This window comes from Austrofundulus limnaeus, unplaced genomic scaffold (assembly GCF_001266775.1).
Source record: "Austrofundulus limnaeus strain Quisiro unplaced genomic scaffold, Austrofundulus_limnaeus-1.0 Scaffold26, whole genome shotgun sequence".
In the NCBI taxonomy this organism is placed as follows: Eukaryota; Metazoa; Chordata; class Actinopteri; order Cyprinodontiformes; family Rivulidae; genus Austrofundulus; species Austrofundulus limnaeus.
In genome coordinates this window covers 2,918,066-2,936,072 of record NW_013952428.1, presented here as the reverse complement: position 1 = coordinate 2,936,072, position 18,007 = coordinate 2,918,066, and the positions used below count along the sequence as shown (strand labels likewise).

Here is an 18,007-nt window from a genome sequence, read left to right as displayed (position 1 = left end):
ACGTGGGTCACTGGTGCCCATATCCAGCAGTCCTTTTTATTTTATTTTATTTTTTTAGGAAATGTCGTAAATTTACCAAAATAAATTTAATCTGAATCATTGTTCATACAACAGTCACAATATTCATCACACTGTTTGTGTATTATCAGAATTTATTCTTCAGCTTGTGTGAATAAAATGACTTAATTAAATAATGCCTCAAATACAACAAGCTTGTAGAGTAGGGCTATTCAATGAAATTGCTAAGGGGGCCACAGTTATGGAAAGCCAAGGGGCCAGACATCCAGCAGTTATTACATAAATTGAATTTACAATTCAAACTCTATAATTATTTTAAATTATTTCAATGGCAGGAAGGATTTGATGGTCCTAACATTGATCATCTATAACAGGATCGGCTCTCTGACAGAAATGTTTGTTCACTTTAGATTTWGTAAAAGCTTATCTATCAGTTTTTCTTCTGATTTAAAATCTAGTTTTACTTTGAAGGACAAATGGAGCCAACCCCAGGCCAATTGTGGCCCCCAGGACATCAGTTTAACAGCACTGTTTTAGAGACTTACTACAGATTTAAGCAATAATTTCTGCATAAGGGACTTCTRTAATGCAGCAGGATAACTTTCAGTCCCTGACCTTTAAAAACATTGCTACAAATTAAAAAGAAAAGACTCTTTCTCTTGTCATTGTATAGTTCATGTGGACTAATAGGCAAAAAAAAGTAAAGTATATTTAAAATTTGATTCAACACATACTAAAGTGTGCATAACTAAGCATMTTAATTTAAATCCAACATTTTGAACTTAATTCTGTCATAAGKAGTGTCTCTGACTGCAGATTGGTAATTACCATTCTGTTCATGAAGYAGAGGGGGAAAATGCCCATAAGCCTTTGGGAGAGTTGGTGCTGCTGAGATAAAAATCCATTTAGTAGGTCTGTGTTCAGAACAGAAAAAAGAAAGTGGCAAGGAGAAAGATAAAGGGAAGGTTGAGAATAGGTGTGTAATATTACAAGTGTTAATTTATTTTCAGTTCATGTGTTTCTGTCATATTTCCCCCCACTCTCCAAGCATTTCTCCCCATGTCTGCCCCTCCTTCCATCTCATTTGTTTACTCTCAATCTCTTACTTTTCACTGCACCTGACACCAAGTGCATAAAACAGCTTTGGTACCTGTGGTGCACTCCAGTGCCTTGATGTTAAAAAGACAGGCCCAGGGACGCTTTTAAAGGATGTTTACACAGGCATCTGCTTAATAGTTAAGTAATCTAAATCATATTTCACCACCTCTGCTGCAGCTGCATTAGAGAGTGTACATGTGCACGTGTGCCTTTGAGACAAATAGGAGGGGAACTTGAGAAATATAAGGTTGTGCAAATAAACCAAAACAAACAAGCAGGTGCTTTGAGTGGAAGCCGGTGTTTGCAGGTGACTTGACACATGTGGTGGCTATTAAAAGCATCCAGTAGCAGAATATGCCAGCACACATTCTGCCTTACAAAGAATCTCATTCATGCATGTTTCACATTCACAAGCAGTTCTTGCACCACAGGCCTGACCTGGAGTTTACGGAACACACCCACATACAATAGAACACAACACAATACCCTCGACAGTACATTCTAGCATCCGCAGTCTAAAAGTTACTGCTGCAGTTACACCAAGCTACAGTATGTATTGTAGCTTAGCCTAGCAAGTGCCTGCTTCACTGGTTAGCTGCTGGCATTTACTGCAGGGAAGAGATAGAATGACCCAGTTGTGAGACAAACTATTCAATACAAAGACTAAAATAGAGGGAGGACAGGTAGAGAAATAGGAAAAAGTGTGTGAGGGCTCTGGTTATCCCAGGGGCCCTGAAGTGCRCAGTGATTGGATGTAGGCATGCAGGGAAAGAGGTGGTGTGAGGAGGAGAGGAAGAAGAGGGCTTACCTGCAGTGGTGCATCCTCTATAACTGCAGAGCCTGAGCAATAAATCACTTGGAGAGGGAAGGATGTCAAAAAAGGATAGTGGTTTGAAGTAAGAAAATGAATCCATAGAAAGTGTTCCTGTAAAAAATGTGACTGCTTATAATAAAAAATTACTGAGAGAAAAAAAGTGAAGCAATCATCTATCAATGATCCCCTCCCACTCCCCCCTCTTATTTGTTATATAGAAAATGAGGCAATGCTATGTAAAGTGAGGGGAAGCAAAAGAAAAGTYATGCAATTTATCATGAAAAACACTGATTGCTTACTTCAAACTATAAAAAGGCAGGTGGAAACTTCATATTTTTTTCTTTGTCTRTTCTTTGGGTGGTTAAACTCTCCTCTTGTGTCTAACAATATAAATTTGTCTTATGTGAGGCACTGATGGGAAATTACAGTTAGGGCCTGGCAGGATTACTGCTATCAATCTGAGCTATACAGAAACATATTGTGTGATTACTTGCTCGACACTCTATTGATTTTCTACAGCAGGACCACAAATTAACGAACCACTATGCAATGATTTGGCACTAAAGCAAATACCAATGTATGAAACAGATGAAACAGTTATTAATAGGTTTTAATTTTGCTGGGAGGCAGCTGCTGCACCCTTRAACTATACTGCACATCCTAAATCAATATAAACTATCTTTTGGAGTTGCAGGTTTGGCCCTTATTACGTTGCAGCGTACTACAAAAATGAAATTAATCAAATGCAGCACTTTTATTGGTAGGGAAATATATATAACTGTTAGTTCATTTAGTTTATACATAATCTGTCAGATATTTTTGGAATAAGGACACAAAACAGCAATACGTTACTAGTTAAATTTAAATAAAATTTGGAACATTTGGAAGACTTAGTTTAAAATATTTTGTTACTCACAGATTACCATTGGGGAATGCAAGAGTGTTAAAACATTGGAGTGTAAGAAGTTACTGTAAAAACTAAACTTCTGTCTATTAATGATTCAAAAATTGATGTATTTATTTTTTATTTGCTAATAACACAATCTCTTAATTAAAATATATGCAAAGTGGGGGCAAATTGTAACATACATCAAATTGATTAATTTGTAGTTGAACAGATCATCTGTTCACACAAACAGAGCAAACAATTAGTAATTTTATTTGAAAATAAAAATATATTTAAAGAAATGTTAATTTTTCCTGATAGCCATTGAACTGGCAGAAACATTTAAAACTAATTTCTTACCTACTTAAAAGAAGAACATTACTTATATACAGGGGTTAGACAATGAAACTGAAACCCCTGGTTTTAGACCATACAAACCCCATTCAGACAGCTTCCTCTTGCRTCCACAGTTAATCCTGTTGGATGTGGTTRGTCCTTCTTGGTGGTATRCTGACATTACCCTGGATACYGTGGCTCTTGACACATCACAAAGACTTGCTGTCTTGGTCACAGATGCACCAACAATTTGTTCTATTTTGTACTCTGGTATGTTACCCATGACGTTGTGTGCATTGCAATATTTTGAGCAAAACTGTGCTCTTACCCTGCTAATTGAACCTTCACACTCTGCTCTTACTGGTGCAATGTGCAATTAATAAAGATTGGCCACCAGGCTGGTCCAATTTAGCCATGAAACCTCCCACACTAACATGACAGGTGTTTCAGTTTCACTGTCTAACCCCTGTAGCTCGAGAGTCACACACCAACACAGAAATAACACAAAATGGCACCATAAAAGTTATTTTCTACTATCTTTCTAACATATTCAAGCTTAGGTACTAAATGAATCCTAGATGAATGAAACCTATAAAGAAAATATAAAATGATAGGCACAAATTATACAAGTGATAAAGCACAGATTTAATATTCCTTGGCAGTTCTTTGATTTGTTTATTTTCTAAGACTTTGACTCATCTTCCTCAGCAGCTAACTTCATCTTAACCCTGAGCCAGCAAAGTGTAAGAGTCAGCCAAGGTTCAAACTGCCAGGATACAGAGAGATCATACTGAGGTTTGTCACTTTGACTCAAACTTTTCAAATGGATCAAGCCTTTTAAATCTACATACACACAGCAGTGAATAACCACTACACTGCTACATATTGGTTTCTCTGCTCAGTAGGTGCAGATGCTTAAGAGTGAAATGAATAAAAGACTGCTTTACCTCTTTCACCTTATCATTTTGCCCTTTTTGAAATTTTGTTCATTTTTGTAGCTTGTATTCTTAGTTTCTGCTTGCAAACTTCTGCCTTTCATACCTTTCAGTTTGTGYGCTTTCCTGCTCCTGTCCTGCTTCCCATTTCAGAAAATATCAGTGTAAATAAACTACAGAACAGATAGCTGTAAGCCTTCAACTTGAAAACCTAACTTTAACATACAAGTAGACTGGCTTGTAGCTGAGCAGGTAATTTTGTATATGAGCAGTTTCAGTTCAATAAAGGTTGTGATGATTCACAAATATCTGAGCATATTGTGTATTTTTTAATTCTGATCGTCTGCCTTTAGTATGAGAACATTTTCAGTTGTTTCAGAAAAAGAACTTCATTATTTCTTTACCCTTTTCTTGTCTTGGTCTGTTCAGCTCCATGTATGAATCTGTCTCTTTATTGCCATACAATCATCATGTAATACACCATTAAGTTCCAAAACCCACTTCGCCCTTTTTTCTAATTTGATGGTTCTGTTCTATCATCATTACTTCAGCTAAATAACAAAACAATAATTTCACCATACCATGTAATTATGCACTATTACTAATAATCTACAATTAAACATGCCAAATCCAAATTATTCTTTCTAGGAACTATCCCCCAAATTAAGGCTTAGGCTTCCTCACTCATACAGCAAGGCTTCTGCCTGCTGCTCATTTAGAAACAAGCAAAATAGTCATTCTAGACCATTGAATAAGGTTTTTGCTGGTGCACAATTTAGTTGCTACAGTAGCCTCTGATCTTCTTCCCAGGCCACAAATAGACTTCACTTCTCATTAGCTCCTGTGATTACCAGCATAGAATTGACCAACATGTAGACAAACACTCGCATATAAGTAAAGACCAACTCTCCCAGTTTGAGAAGGAATGAGAACTTGGCAGGAGCCTTTAGTAAACCATGTTTATCAAGCACTTACCAGGATGACGTGCAGAGAAACAATAGRCTAAGAACAGTGCTGCAACAAAAGAGTGGGAAAAAAGGATAAGGTGAAGGAGGGGGGCAGAGGCTGCCAGGGGGTTTCCATAGACTGATTCTCCGTGACATGTTTCTGTATGTCTAAAACAAACAGAGAAAAGCAAGGACAACAGACTGCAGCTAATGCAGGGAGACAGGAACTACACTGCAATATTGTGTGTTCAGTCTGTCATTGGGTGGAGAGCTCCCATCTTTGAATACAAAGATTAGAATTATTTAACAATAATCTATGCCATTTATGTAAAGCTCGAAGCTAAAAACAAATCTAATCTAATGCCCTTTCATATATGTGCTTATGTGTGTTTTCCCTATACATTATCRTGTGTGCATTTGGAGCAGCTTTTGCTGCCATGGCAACTTAAGCTGCACTAGCTGGTGTGGGAGCAGTAACACACAAAGTGCCAAAGCATCTAGCAAGACTGCTGAGGAATACTTAACAGTACGGCAACATTGACATTCTGGGAATGTTGGCTGAATACTGCAGTAGTTTAGACCACTGGCAATGAATGAATGGCCAGTTAGGTGGTGTTAAAATGGCAACTGGCCAGGGCGATAATAGCAGGGTGCACGTGTGAAAGTGTGTTGCACCTCACCGAAGCAGTATTGGGTTTATAGCGTAACAAGAGTGGGAGGCAGTCTAAATCATAAACCACTGTCCACATACACGCACATGATGGCAGCTTGTCCTAAAGCATATTTCATCATTAGCTTTAAGCAGTTAATCCTCTGCTCCACTGACCACGGCTCAGCTCAGCTCATTTCAATAATCTGAGTCTGGGGCTAACCGGCCCATCATGCATGCACACAAACACACACACTCACACACATTTCAAGCAAGGACAATCGCACCACAAAACATATTGGACTGGTCCAGTCCAGTCTCTCAAGTAAGAGGTCTCACACCCACACACATCTATCCAGATATAATCTACTGTGCTGATAGAAAAACTAGTAAGAAAAAAAAAGATTTTTTCATTCATTAGACAGGAGATGTCAGATTGAGGTTGTAAGGAAAAGCTATGGATAKAACTGGAGAGAATGAGACATGTAGGGCAGCCTGTACGTAGAATGAAGATGAAATTGGAAAAAGTTGGATCAGAAGTAGGGATGCACCGATATGAAAATTTCAGCCGATATCGATATCCGATATAATAATAGCTGTTATGGCCGAAAACCGATATTTACCGATATTACACAAACACACAAATTATATTATACACATACGCACAAACACACTTGGGTCTTTTTTTGGTACCATAAATAAATGACCAGATCACTGACATGGCTCCCTACTTTAGTTATTCCTGGCTACGCAGTGACTATCACCATCATGATCAAACAGATGCCATTCAACCAAACATTTCCCCTCCCAAAACAGAAACTAAAGCTAAAAAGTTGGAGAACAATATCGGACGTTAATATTGGCCAAGTTTTACATATTGGACCGATACCTATATTCTAAAAAATCCAATATCGGACAAATACCAATATCAATACCGATATATCGTGCATCCCTAATCAGAAGTACAATTTTTGACATTTTCATTCCAAACAAGAAGCATTAACATTTCAGTGGTGAAACACTTATCCCGATTACCCAAACTTAAAGAGCTCTGAGGGTCTTAAGTTTACAAACCACTATTTAGAATCCTTAACCCATGTCTTTGTACCATCCCCTTTTCCCCATTTGCCTCTTTTTCTGCCATGTTCTCTATGTAACCACTTGAGAAGTAATGGCAATGGTTAAGAGGTGGACAAATTACCCCAATCTCCCACTCGTTGCCTTTGGCCATTTTTTATTTTATTTWWTTTTTTCCAGAAATGCCCTTACTCCAAGAACAACATCAGCTTGATCTGTCTTTGGCAGAGCATTCTGTAAATTATTAATATCTAGGATACAGGCAATGTTTCCAACCTCTAGCTTTGCATCTCCTTCCTTGCTCACTTTTGTGCAACTGTTGATGTCAAGCTCAAGGTTAGCTGCTCATTGTATTGAGTGCCAATGCTCCCCCATCGRGACTGACAGAGGGAAGATGCATTAGCACCTCAGCAGGTTGTTTTCAATCTCCTCTTCTCCTTCTTTTCCTCCACACCTTCCTCCTGTCCCCTAGTCTACCTCTCAAACCACGACCCCATGTAGATTACTGGCAGGCCTCTGTCTAGTCATGTATACTATAGCTGCTGTAAAGGTGTAAGAGTTCACTGACACATGCTTACACACATGTTGTGTTTTGCATTTGTCTCCACATCAAAATTTATTTCTAATGCCGATGTGTTGAATGTCCAGATGAGCATAAACAAAACCAAAACCTACAGGGGGTTAATTCTTTCCCCTTGACCTGCTGTTGTGTATTGACCTGCAGTAAATGGGTTTAAACCTTACCCAGCCACTGCCTTTTATCTCAATCACATCTTTATCTTCTCACATCTTTATCACAGGCCAGTGAACACACAAACAGGCCAACAGACAGGCCGACAGAAGCCATATGGTCCATTCACTTCCAGTGGCAGGAGGTACCCTTCAAAGAGTTCTCGCAAAAATGCCACTCAGCCACTGACAGAGGGAGGTAGAGAGATTTATAGAAAGAAAGCAGGAAATTGAGGGTAATATAGGTAGATAGAACACAAACAATTAAGAAGAATCAGAAGTTATTTGGAATAGACTAAGAAAACCGATCATTCAAAAAGCAATGTGTTAGGTGGAAATAAAAAGKCACATAAGTGCATAGATCTTATACTTTATGGCCTATATGATGTGACAGTTCTAGGCCTGGCAGGAGACAATAAAGGCCATGCTTGGCTGTAGATGTCATCTTATATAGAACTACAGGAGTAAAACAGCACTGCATGTTTTATGCTGAGCCGAAAGTGTTCAGGTTAAAGGTTGACTGTGCATTGTGCACATTAAAAATGGCTGAAAGGGTTTTCAAATTCTTGATGCAATTAGTAAAGTCATGGTAGAACCATGTCTGCTCCCAGCTTCTCAGGCATCACATTGCACTTTAGAAACGTTACACTTACCCCCATTGCATTACACTATTTTACAATCAAATTTGGTTTAATTCACTCTGCTTCCTGTCCAGTTCAACTTCATGATGTCATAACTATGTGCCTGTAAACATTAACACTTAGCTCACCTAAACAGGACTCCATTAAAGTCCAACCACGTTCTTTTACTGTAATGCTCATTTTTATTCAGGGTTAGTCACAAGACCATAAATTAGATTGAAAAAGTGGACTGAAAGACAAATAGTGTGAGAGAAGATCTGAAAGACATGAGGAGGAGGGATGAAGAATACACAAAGTAAGGTGAAATAGTGTTTATAAATCACCATCCATTAGCTGAGGGGTTATAAAGTCACTGATGAAGGGGGTGGACTTCGCCTCAGACTTTTTATTGTCTTGTTGTTGCCTTTTATTGCCTATGATGTCATCTAATGGTATACAGTTAATGATGGGGAGGGGAAGTGTGTACATGGGAGGGAAGGATGGGATTGTAATGGTGCTGCATGTGCACGCCTATGTTGACACATTATTGATTGTCTTTGTGTAAGTGTCTGAGGGAGTCTTTGCCTGAAWATACCATATGTGCACAATCTCATTTCCATTTTGGCTGTGTTGATGATAGTTTTATAAAAGCTATGATGACACATTTCTGCCAGATGTTAATTAAATCAACTTATACAGCAATTCAGTTCAAATTGTAATAAATTTGATTAATAAATGTTATTAATAATTTGATCAAATGAAATGTCTATTTTCAGAACACAAACTCTTATCAACATGATCCGCTTTGTGCAATCAGCTCATTTAATTGTCTAAGTTTTTAATGAAACACAGTTGGTAAACTAAAAYATGTTTTGAAATCTCTTCGATCGAGTTTCCAAGTTAAAAATGTTTTGATAATTATTATGGGGCAGAAGGCTAAAATGCAAGGTKAATCAGCCTYGTTGATTCAGTTTCTTCATGAAACAAAAACAAAAAATACTGAGAAAGAGGCAATACCTTTGTAGAAAGCTGCTTGTTTTGAACAAAAACATAGTTCTTAGCTCTGGATTCTGCTCGCCTTCCTTTTACTTTCAATTGTAATTTKCCCTACTTTTAAAATAAAMTTTATTTATAGTCYAAAGTCCATCTATGTYTAAAATMGTTGTTCCTTCAGCTAAACTMCCTGGCCACGCCACACACACACACKTAGTTTTACTTATATGCTCAGATGTGTGAGAAGGCAAGTCAAAAGTACAGGTGTAAACCAGATCTACTACATCCAGCAGTAGTGCATCATCCCATTAGCAGCAAAAAGGGCTCCTGCACACAAGGCCACGGGGCCATGAAGGGAGTCTAAGGTGGAAGCTACAACACTTCAAACCCCAGCTTATCCACTACTACTTAACWCTGAGGGGACAAATCTTGTTTAGTCAAGGGCTCTGTCTCCACACTCTGTGACATGAGTTTCAAGGGAGAAACGATTCWCATTCAAAAATGTTTTTAAAATACATTAGATAACAGAAACTTTTTTAAAAAATGTGTCCATCAATGCAGAGGAATCAGTATTTTTGTTTCTTAGAGATATATTGCCATGTTAATACATAAAAGTAAACTCTGTGAAATCACAAAACACAAATAATCAGTGTTGCTCCTTGTAGTTCAGTAAACTATTAAGCAGTTACATAAATTAACTAAAAAATTATGTATTTCTTTTTATTCTAATTCCCTTATTTGCCCCCAGAAAGGGATAAGAAACTTTGTCTAATCAATTCTGCAACATGCTGATCTGTGCTGTCTAGCGAGTTCTGCAACATGCTGATGTATGCTACAATTTGCCCCCAGGGCTCTGGATTTTACACAAGTCCAAAGTGAAGGAAAAGTGGAGCGGATACTCCCGATACTAGATRTATTCAAGAGTATGCCTGATATATGGTGCAGTGGATGGGGAGGATGTTTAAAGATATCAGATAGGGTTTGGTGTAGAAATAAACCTCCCCCTTAGGGGCTTCCCTGATCCTCTTTCCTCAAAACACACACACACAGTTTCCTTCTCTACAAAAGGACACACACTTGTACCATTTAGTTTCCTTCTCTTTCACGGATGCACACACAGCATCGTGCCATAAATACAGCAGACTCAGCTGATTTGCCTGAAAGTCAATCTGCCTTTCTACTACTATCCATCCCTCCAATCCAGCAGTCCCAATTCCCAACTCTTACTCCACTTTCTAACAGAGAGAAAACAAATCTGACTCCATCAATTCAGCCATTTCTTATTTATTCCACTCATCGCGGTTCTTACCTTTTTGACTTTTCCACTTTTTGTCCCCACGAAGACCAACGAGTGGTTCTTGTAGACATAGGCAATGACAGAAGACATTTTGTCAATGGCGTCAGAAAAGAGAGGCTTGCCACGCACCATCTCAGATACACCCAGCGGTGCGTTCATGTCGAGGCCGCAAAAGTCATCATCAATGGTTAAGAGCTGCAATGTAGAAGAAAAAGAGAACATCAGAAAAAAAATGTTTAAGTTTGCTTCAATAATTTATGACTTATAGTGCCTTTTGCTTTGATTTTGCTTAGATTTTAAATGCTAAAAAGCTGGGGTTGTCACAATAGTATGTATACAGAGTGAAATCCATGAACATCTATATGAACAGTTAGTAAAGATAAAAACAGGTTGCCATTCTTTAAAACTGTGCTGGAAGCTGCTCTGTCGGCACAAATCACTACGGAAGAGAAATTACAGCAACACTAGAACAGAAATATATTCATTGTGGGGTGATTTAAAGTTAAATATGAAAATGTGTTTCAGTAGTATGAAAGGAGGCAAATCAGAGGTCAGTCATTGCACAACTCTCATATGAGGTTCATTAGTTATTCTTTAAATACGATTAAAATTTGTTMAATTATTAGTCCAACTGAGCATAAATTAGACCGTCAAGATTCACAGAATTTAATTTAATTTAATAGAATTGTGAGATATGAAAACAGTCCACCAAGGCTAAAATAATCCATATAGACAAAAGGTATTCCAAGAAAGTTGATCCATTCAAAACCAGTTTAAATCAAAAGTTGACTTGTGGTTTGAAATGTGAACTATGAGATGCTCTGAGGGGCATCTGTTTACTTTATTTCTAATTTTTCTTCCTGGAAATGCACTCRTGGGGCACTCCACAAATTGCGCAAGGGCATCATCTTCACACAACCCATTACTAAGACTCATCAGAGGCCTTACAACAAGACACAGAGGAAATATGGGCTCTGTTTTCATTACACAAATGGAACACTGCTAGTTTAGGACACTAGCTGGAGGCTACAACATGAGGTCATGTGTAGTAGAATAAATGATTGATTGAGACAAACTAAATGTAGGTCAGGACCATGTCATATAGTTGAAGGTTCTAGATGAAAAAAAAAAAAGAGTAAACCATAACAGCTGAGAAAAATAAACRTAAGTGGGCAACTTTTTCTTTACTTTGCCTTTCCTAGATGACCTTTTCAGAATGAGCTGCTGTCACAAATAAGCGCTCTGTTCTTAGAGTCTCATGGTAGTTCGCTCCTAGATGAATGGCTCTTCAATTCATGTTTCTACAGCAACCAGCACAGTRGTTCCTATCTATTAATCTTACCCTTGTTTATGTGACAGAACAAAAACACCCTCTTCATGTCCCCATCAGTTACAGAGGATACTCATCTTGCCTGAGTTCAAAGGTTAACAGGATCTATCGGAAGCAAAATGAAGTACTTCACAGTATTTGGAGTTTAAATTATTAAATGCTTCCTTGGAAGATAAGGTTAAAGATATTTATCTCCGAAATAATTATATTTCCAGCAATTAAGTGTTTTAAATCATTAAAATATTACCTGAATTTAGTGTCTGTGTTTGAAAAAAAAAAGTTTTTTTTATTTTATTTTTGTGTGTGTGTTTGTTCTAACAATATATGYTGTACAATTGTTGCTAGTCGTCAATCACTGCCATCTTCATTTTCATATTTTTTAAATAACCTGTCAGGTCTTTCTGGTCAAAGTCCAAAAGATAAAGGGTCCTACATTGCAAAACGTGGGGAGGAAAGAAAGAGGAATACAACTAAAAGRCACAAGGACAAGAGAGCAGAGATTGTTTTTGGACTGAGGCCAGAAACGGAGCAGAATCAGGTCACTCTCAGCTGTATCCGTCTCCCTGCTTGTGTCTGGCTGCCAGCACCAGTACAAAAAGCGCTCTCTTCTGGACCATGCAGGGGGATCAGCAGATATAGAGTGGGGTGGTGTGGGGGGCAGTGGGCGCGACAAAGCTAGAGTTGCTCAATGCGATTAGTGGGAGACTGAAAGAGATTCACTCTCTAACCTTCTCTGATGTATGGCCTAATCTGGGTTTGTACTGTTGTGAGGGCTAATTCCATTGGCTGCAAGTTCACAAAGGTAGCGGCACACGTTAGGACTGCTTCATGCTCCATGTCACTGTTTTACAACTGGAGGCTGCTTCGGAGCTGTATTATGACAATTCACTACCGTGGAAAGTCATTGATAATTATATGAGGAATTGAACTSAATTTATTATAGTACATTGCAAGCTCTTTGTATAGTTAGCCACTTGGAAATGTAGTATTTTTCTTTAGCCCTGCTGTGCTAAATGACTAACCTGCCAGGATGATTGGAGGCACTGGAGAATTCTGCCATGACAAAGTGCCTTTGCCTTTTTCAGATGTGATGTCAACATTCGAATTTGACTTAAAACATTACCTGTATAAATCCTGTAACTAAACTAAGGAACTGTGAAGTAAAACTCTATATRATTCTCATGATTTATAACATATTTTGGAGATGTATTTATATCAGAAATAAATCACTGTTTCAAAGCCAGTAATACAGCCTCATCATAGACACCAAACTTTAAAACTTTACCTAAAAATATGACATGCAGCAGCAACAAAGCAGCAATAACTGAAAATATATGGGTGTTGTCTGTATCAGGCTTACTTACATTGCTAACAAATAAGTACTTTTTGGTGGCATGAGGTTTTTCATGTTGTTCGGTTGATCCATGTAGAATGTTGGTCAAATTAATTTCCCTTTTTCCTATTTTTGATTGTTGGCATTTTCAGTAAAGGTGATTTTTAACACGTAAGAGCTTTCCACAACACATGGAGTCCATTTCAATACAAATGTGGTGTGAACAGAGTAGATTCATCRATATAAATAGCAGAGTTAGCATGTGATTGTGAACTACAATGAGTTACAAAAGTACAAACAGGTAAGTATAGGACTTGTAAAGGAAAGTACTTTTGTGAAAATTACATAAAATTATTGGATTTTTTTTAAATAGGTTTCATGTATTTCTAAAATTGATAGTAAATTTTATGACAGAGATTTTCTGCTTTGTTCAGCCATCCACAAGGCATAGTTACATTATTTTATTTCTTTTTCCAGGAATCTGTTTGAATCATACTCAAAATTCAGTGTGAGTGCACAATCGTTTGCACCGAGTACCAGAGCTGTCACCAACTAGACTTAATTTTTCCTTTGTGCGGTGCCCTGGGGACTGTTTAAAAACAGTCACTGTGATTTAGGACACGGGAAAGAAAGAATATAACCCTATAGATGTAGGAACAACACAGGGATGCCTGTGTGTCTGACAGTTACGTCATCACACAAAAGATATGTCACCAACATTGGCAGATTGTTACATTTATAGAACGCAAACTTGGAAACAATTGTGTTTGARCTGACAAATATTTAAACAGCTGGGAAATTAGTGTAGTTTCATATGTTTAATAGCGTATATGGGAATAAAYTAGGCTCGTGACAAATTTTAGGGTGTGAAACAAAGTTGATTTGTTTATTGTCAGATGACAATCTGCAATAGCAGCCTCTGATAAAATCTTGTTCACTCATGTTTTTTTGTGGATGTTTTTCACCTGCCAACCATGAGCTTCTGAGCTACAACAGTTTTTAAATATTTGTTTGGGAAAGAAATCAATCAAATCAGAAACAAAACAGCATGACAGTGTTGGAGTGAAACACAGACATGACTCCAGCAGAGGCAGAAGTGAAAAAAATTATCAGAGGCAAGGTGTGAGTTCAGGAGGTGTAGAGGTGGAGGAAAAAAAATCACAAATCTAACAAACGGCTGAAATTTACAATGAAAAATATCGTACACGCAACATACCAATTAATTTTTCTTGCCCACAAATACTTTTGTGAGCATGGCTAGAAAGAAATGTTTTTTTTCCCTTATTTTCTAAACAAATTTGCAGAATACACTGGGACAAAATGGAACACTCCAAAACTGAACCAGATTTATAAAAAAAAAACACTATTGGATTATTTTCAAATTTTAATTCCATGCAACCTGGATTTGGATACTCAGAAATAAATGGATCAAGTGAACAGCTGCCATGCAAAATCCACAGAGCATCAACTCATTTTGTCCAGTGATAATCCCAATAAATACTCCTTTTTTTAAACATGATTGATTTTTCTTTTTAATGTTAATAAGAGACAAACGCAGAATTACTTTTGGATTACTTAGAAGCTCAAATTGCACTGCTAGCTTTAACGTTCTATTTCCATATAAAACTTTTTTTTAAAATTCAGTCTACTAAAGGACTGATTTTTAGACAGTTTAACATTCTTGAATATGTTTTGATTAAAAAAGTTAACCATTTGTTTACAGATAAAATAAAATAAAGGTGCAATGGCAAACTAAAGTTCATACCAATCTGTGAATATTTTACAGAAAATATGCTTTAAAATACTGAAAAGAAKTTAAGTTAGCATATTCAATCCGTGTTCTCCAGTACCGGTTTAAAGTATGCCAAATGAAGCAAGGGATACTTATTTAATCACAGAATAATGATATTGTGATGGATTCTGACCTTTAGCAAGTGGTATCATGTATGGAGATTTAATTAGAGTGCCAGCCAGCAAGCGGAATGGCGGATATGTGGATGGAGTGGGGTGAAGTGGCGAGGGAGGGGTTTGAGGTGTGTGTGTGTGTGTGTGTGGGGGGGGGGGGGGGGCAGTCTGAATGTCCTTAATGAATCTGCTAGCCTTTCCCTTCCTGAGGATGTGGCCTAGACTGACTCATCAGCAGCGGCAGCAGCCACAGCCGGTCACTGATTAAGCTCAGCAATCAGACAGAGGAGGGATAAAGATGACCAGCACACAACACAATGAAGGCTGGTCAAGCACAAAACAGCATGGAGARAGAAAAAATGCCAATAACATGAAATCTTAGCAAAAGGAGAAGACAGAGAATGTAAAAGTGGACAAGCTCCTTTCAAGTGAAGGATGRAACAAGGGAGGGATGAGCACATGTGTTAGGAGACTGCGAAAGAGATCAAGAACAAGACTCAAAAGAAAAATCAGCGGCTCAGTAGAATAATCTAATTAATTGAAAAGAATTCAGAATGTGAATTCGATAGCACATAACAAATGTGGAAGAATAGTCCATGGCATGTTAGCTAATGATATGTAATTAATGATCATTAGCAGAAGGGATGAAGGGATGGCCGTAGCCCTGTCAGTGACTTGCAAGCGACCTTGTAATTTTCTCATCCGACTTTGAAGGGAGGAGCTTCACTCTCTGTTCATAGAACAKATTGTAAGGGGAAATAAAGGAGATCAGAGCAGATTCTAAAAGAGTGTGGAGAAGTAAGGTGGCTGGTATTTTTGTACCAGCAAGAGAGGGACAGGCAAAGAAGAGTGGCAGAGGATACAATGAATCAAAAAAGGGGGAAAAAGCAGTGAGTGAATTTATTGCAATCYTGCTTTTTGTTGTTCTGTTTTTTTTCTGCTGACACAGTGAACATGGAGGGAACAGGCAGCATTTTTTTATAGGTCACATGCCACTTCACAATGATCTATGGATGCGGGCCCTTTGCAGACTTATACTGTTGAGCATGCATTATGTGGCTCAACCGAGCATGGCCATTTGGGGGGGGGGGGGGGCAGCCAACCCCTCCTTCACACACACACACACACGCTTTCCATCTATCCTCTCACTGACTCTACAGTGCATTCCATTTTTTCCCCTATTTTCGTCTTTTTGCGTCTCTCCAACTATGACTGAAAGCCTCTTAAAGATGGTGCAACGCATCAAAGGTCTGTCAGGAGCAAGTGTTTTTATACGATCCTCACAAAGCCTGTGTCCTTGTGTCCTTGCACAAATGCTGCAACAGTTTTTTCTCTTTTTTGTCATTGCAACCTATTAACATGTTTTCTTTAATAAACACTAAAGTGTAGATTATACATAAAATCGTAAAAAAATAACTTTCAAAGTTGTTAAAAATGATAATCATTCAATGTTATRTGCACTATGATACTGCATTTTCCTAGTTATTTAAATAAGTGATTGCATTCACTTTGATGCTGAGTTAACACGTTGGTATTCCTCGACTCCCAACAGCTGGAAAACACATCACTTCATGCTACATGGTTGCTAAAAGCACAGTCGAGAAAGAATAACGTGGTTTTGCCTGTCACGCGTCCAATCTCACAGGGAAAGTGGTTTGGTCTATCCACAAAGCCTGAATGTGTTTCATCTATATCAAAAATTTGTGTCTCTGTGTGTGTGTGTGTTAGGCTATACAGCCACACTAGTTTAATGAGCCTTGGGGCTGCTCACCCTCTCCCTAATTGGAGGAAAAACACATCATGTTCAAAATATGATGCCGTTTGAAAACCTGAAGAAAGAAAAAAAAAATGTGAGAGAAAAGTGAGAAACAGGAAACATGGTAGGAAAGAGGAAGATATTGAGCAATGAAAAAGGCAAGATAAAGGGACATCTCACTGATACAAGACTCTCTCTCATCTTGGCTCCCTTTTGAAATAGAAGCCAGTACTTTGACATGCAGGCCAACCTTTACAGAATAATTTGTCTTTTATTTCCAGTTTTGGAACTGTTTAAAAATTATTGAGATTGTCATTTTAGTCATGTTGGGTTCTGTAAAATGTTCGGCAGAGGGGAAAAGGGCAGGAATGTTTCTTTTTTTAAGTTGCTGCTCAAATGATGACTGCACTTTATAGTGGAAAGACCCTCGTTTAAATCTGTATGCTCAGAAAACACATCTGAAAAAAGTCAAACGTAGTACGTTAAGTTGAACTGAAGTTCTTGTTTAATGTGCTATATGAATTAAATCAATATTCAAAAAGCTTTTTGAATAAATCGATCAACAACAAGACATTAGATGTCCAACTGAACACAAATTTGGCCTTCAAGATTAATTACTTATTGTTTTTTTCATAAATCTTTCTTAGAATTTATGAAAATATGCAACTACCCAGTTAGAATATCTTCTAAATGCAGGATCTCAAAAAGCAGCATTGCTTTCACAATTCCCAAAGTAATCTTGTTTGGCAAGCTTAAGACAGAARAAGTACAGTGTGTCTGAACTTGTGAATACTACTTTGTGAAATATGGGTTGAAATTACACTTTTGATATTTGTGGCACAGAGCCATGAGTCAYGCATCATTTAGAGCAGCAAAGAAAATTAAACTGAACATAAAAGCTAAATATTCCTAAAAACCAACCATGGGGTATAAAAAAGTGAATGATCCTTAACAAAAAGAGGTAAGAGTTACGACAATGACTCTTACTCTTAGGGAATTGTGTTAAGTGCAAACACTAAAAAGAAAAATGTACAGCATATAGTTTATATAATTAAAATAAATCATTTAGTGATGTGCAGTGCATGAAATTCGGTTATAGTTACAAATATTAATGGCTAACCACACTAATGTACATCTTAGATACCAGCTGAATTAAAAATTTTGCACTATAGGAAATTAACTGTATCCCCTTTAAGTTTTATTACGTCTACATCAGGTGGAGCCATGATAAAAAAGTAGTCTATTTGTGTGTACATATGTGTGTGTGTGTGTATATATATATAT

At 37.6% G+C, this 18,007-nt stretch overlaps 1 protein-coding gene across 1 annotated transcript in view; it reads right to left on the bottom strand.

Annotated features, from left to right (window-relative positions):
• Positions 1–18,007, bottom strand: part of plxna4 (plexin A4) — a 232,532-nt gene that overhangs the window by 190,273 nt on the left and 24,252 nt on the right. The window contains exon 3 of the mRNA XM_014004803.1: positions 10,412–10,594. Within this exon, the coding sequence (XP_013860257.1) occupies positions 10,412–10,594 (183 nt within the window). The remainder of the gene's footprint in view (positions 1–10,411; positions 10,595–18,007) is intronic.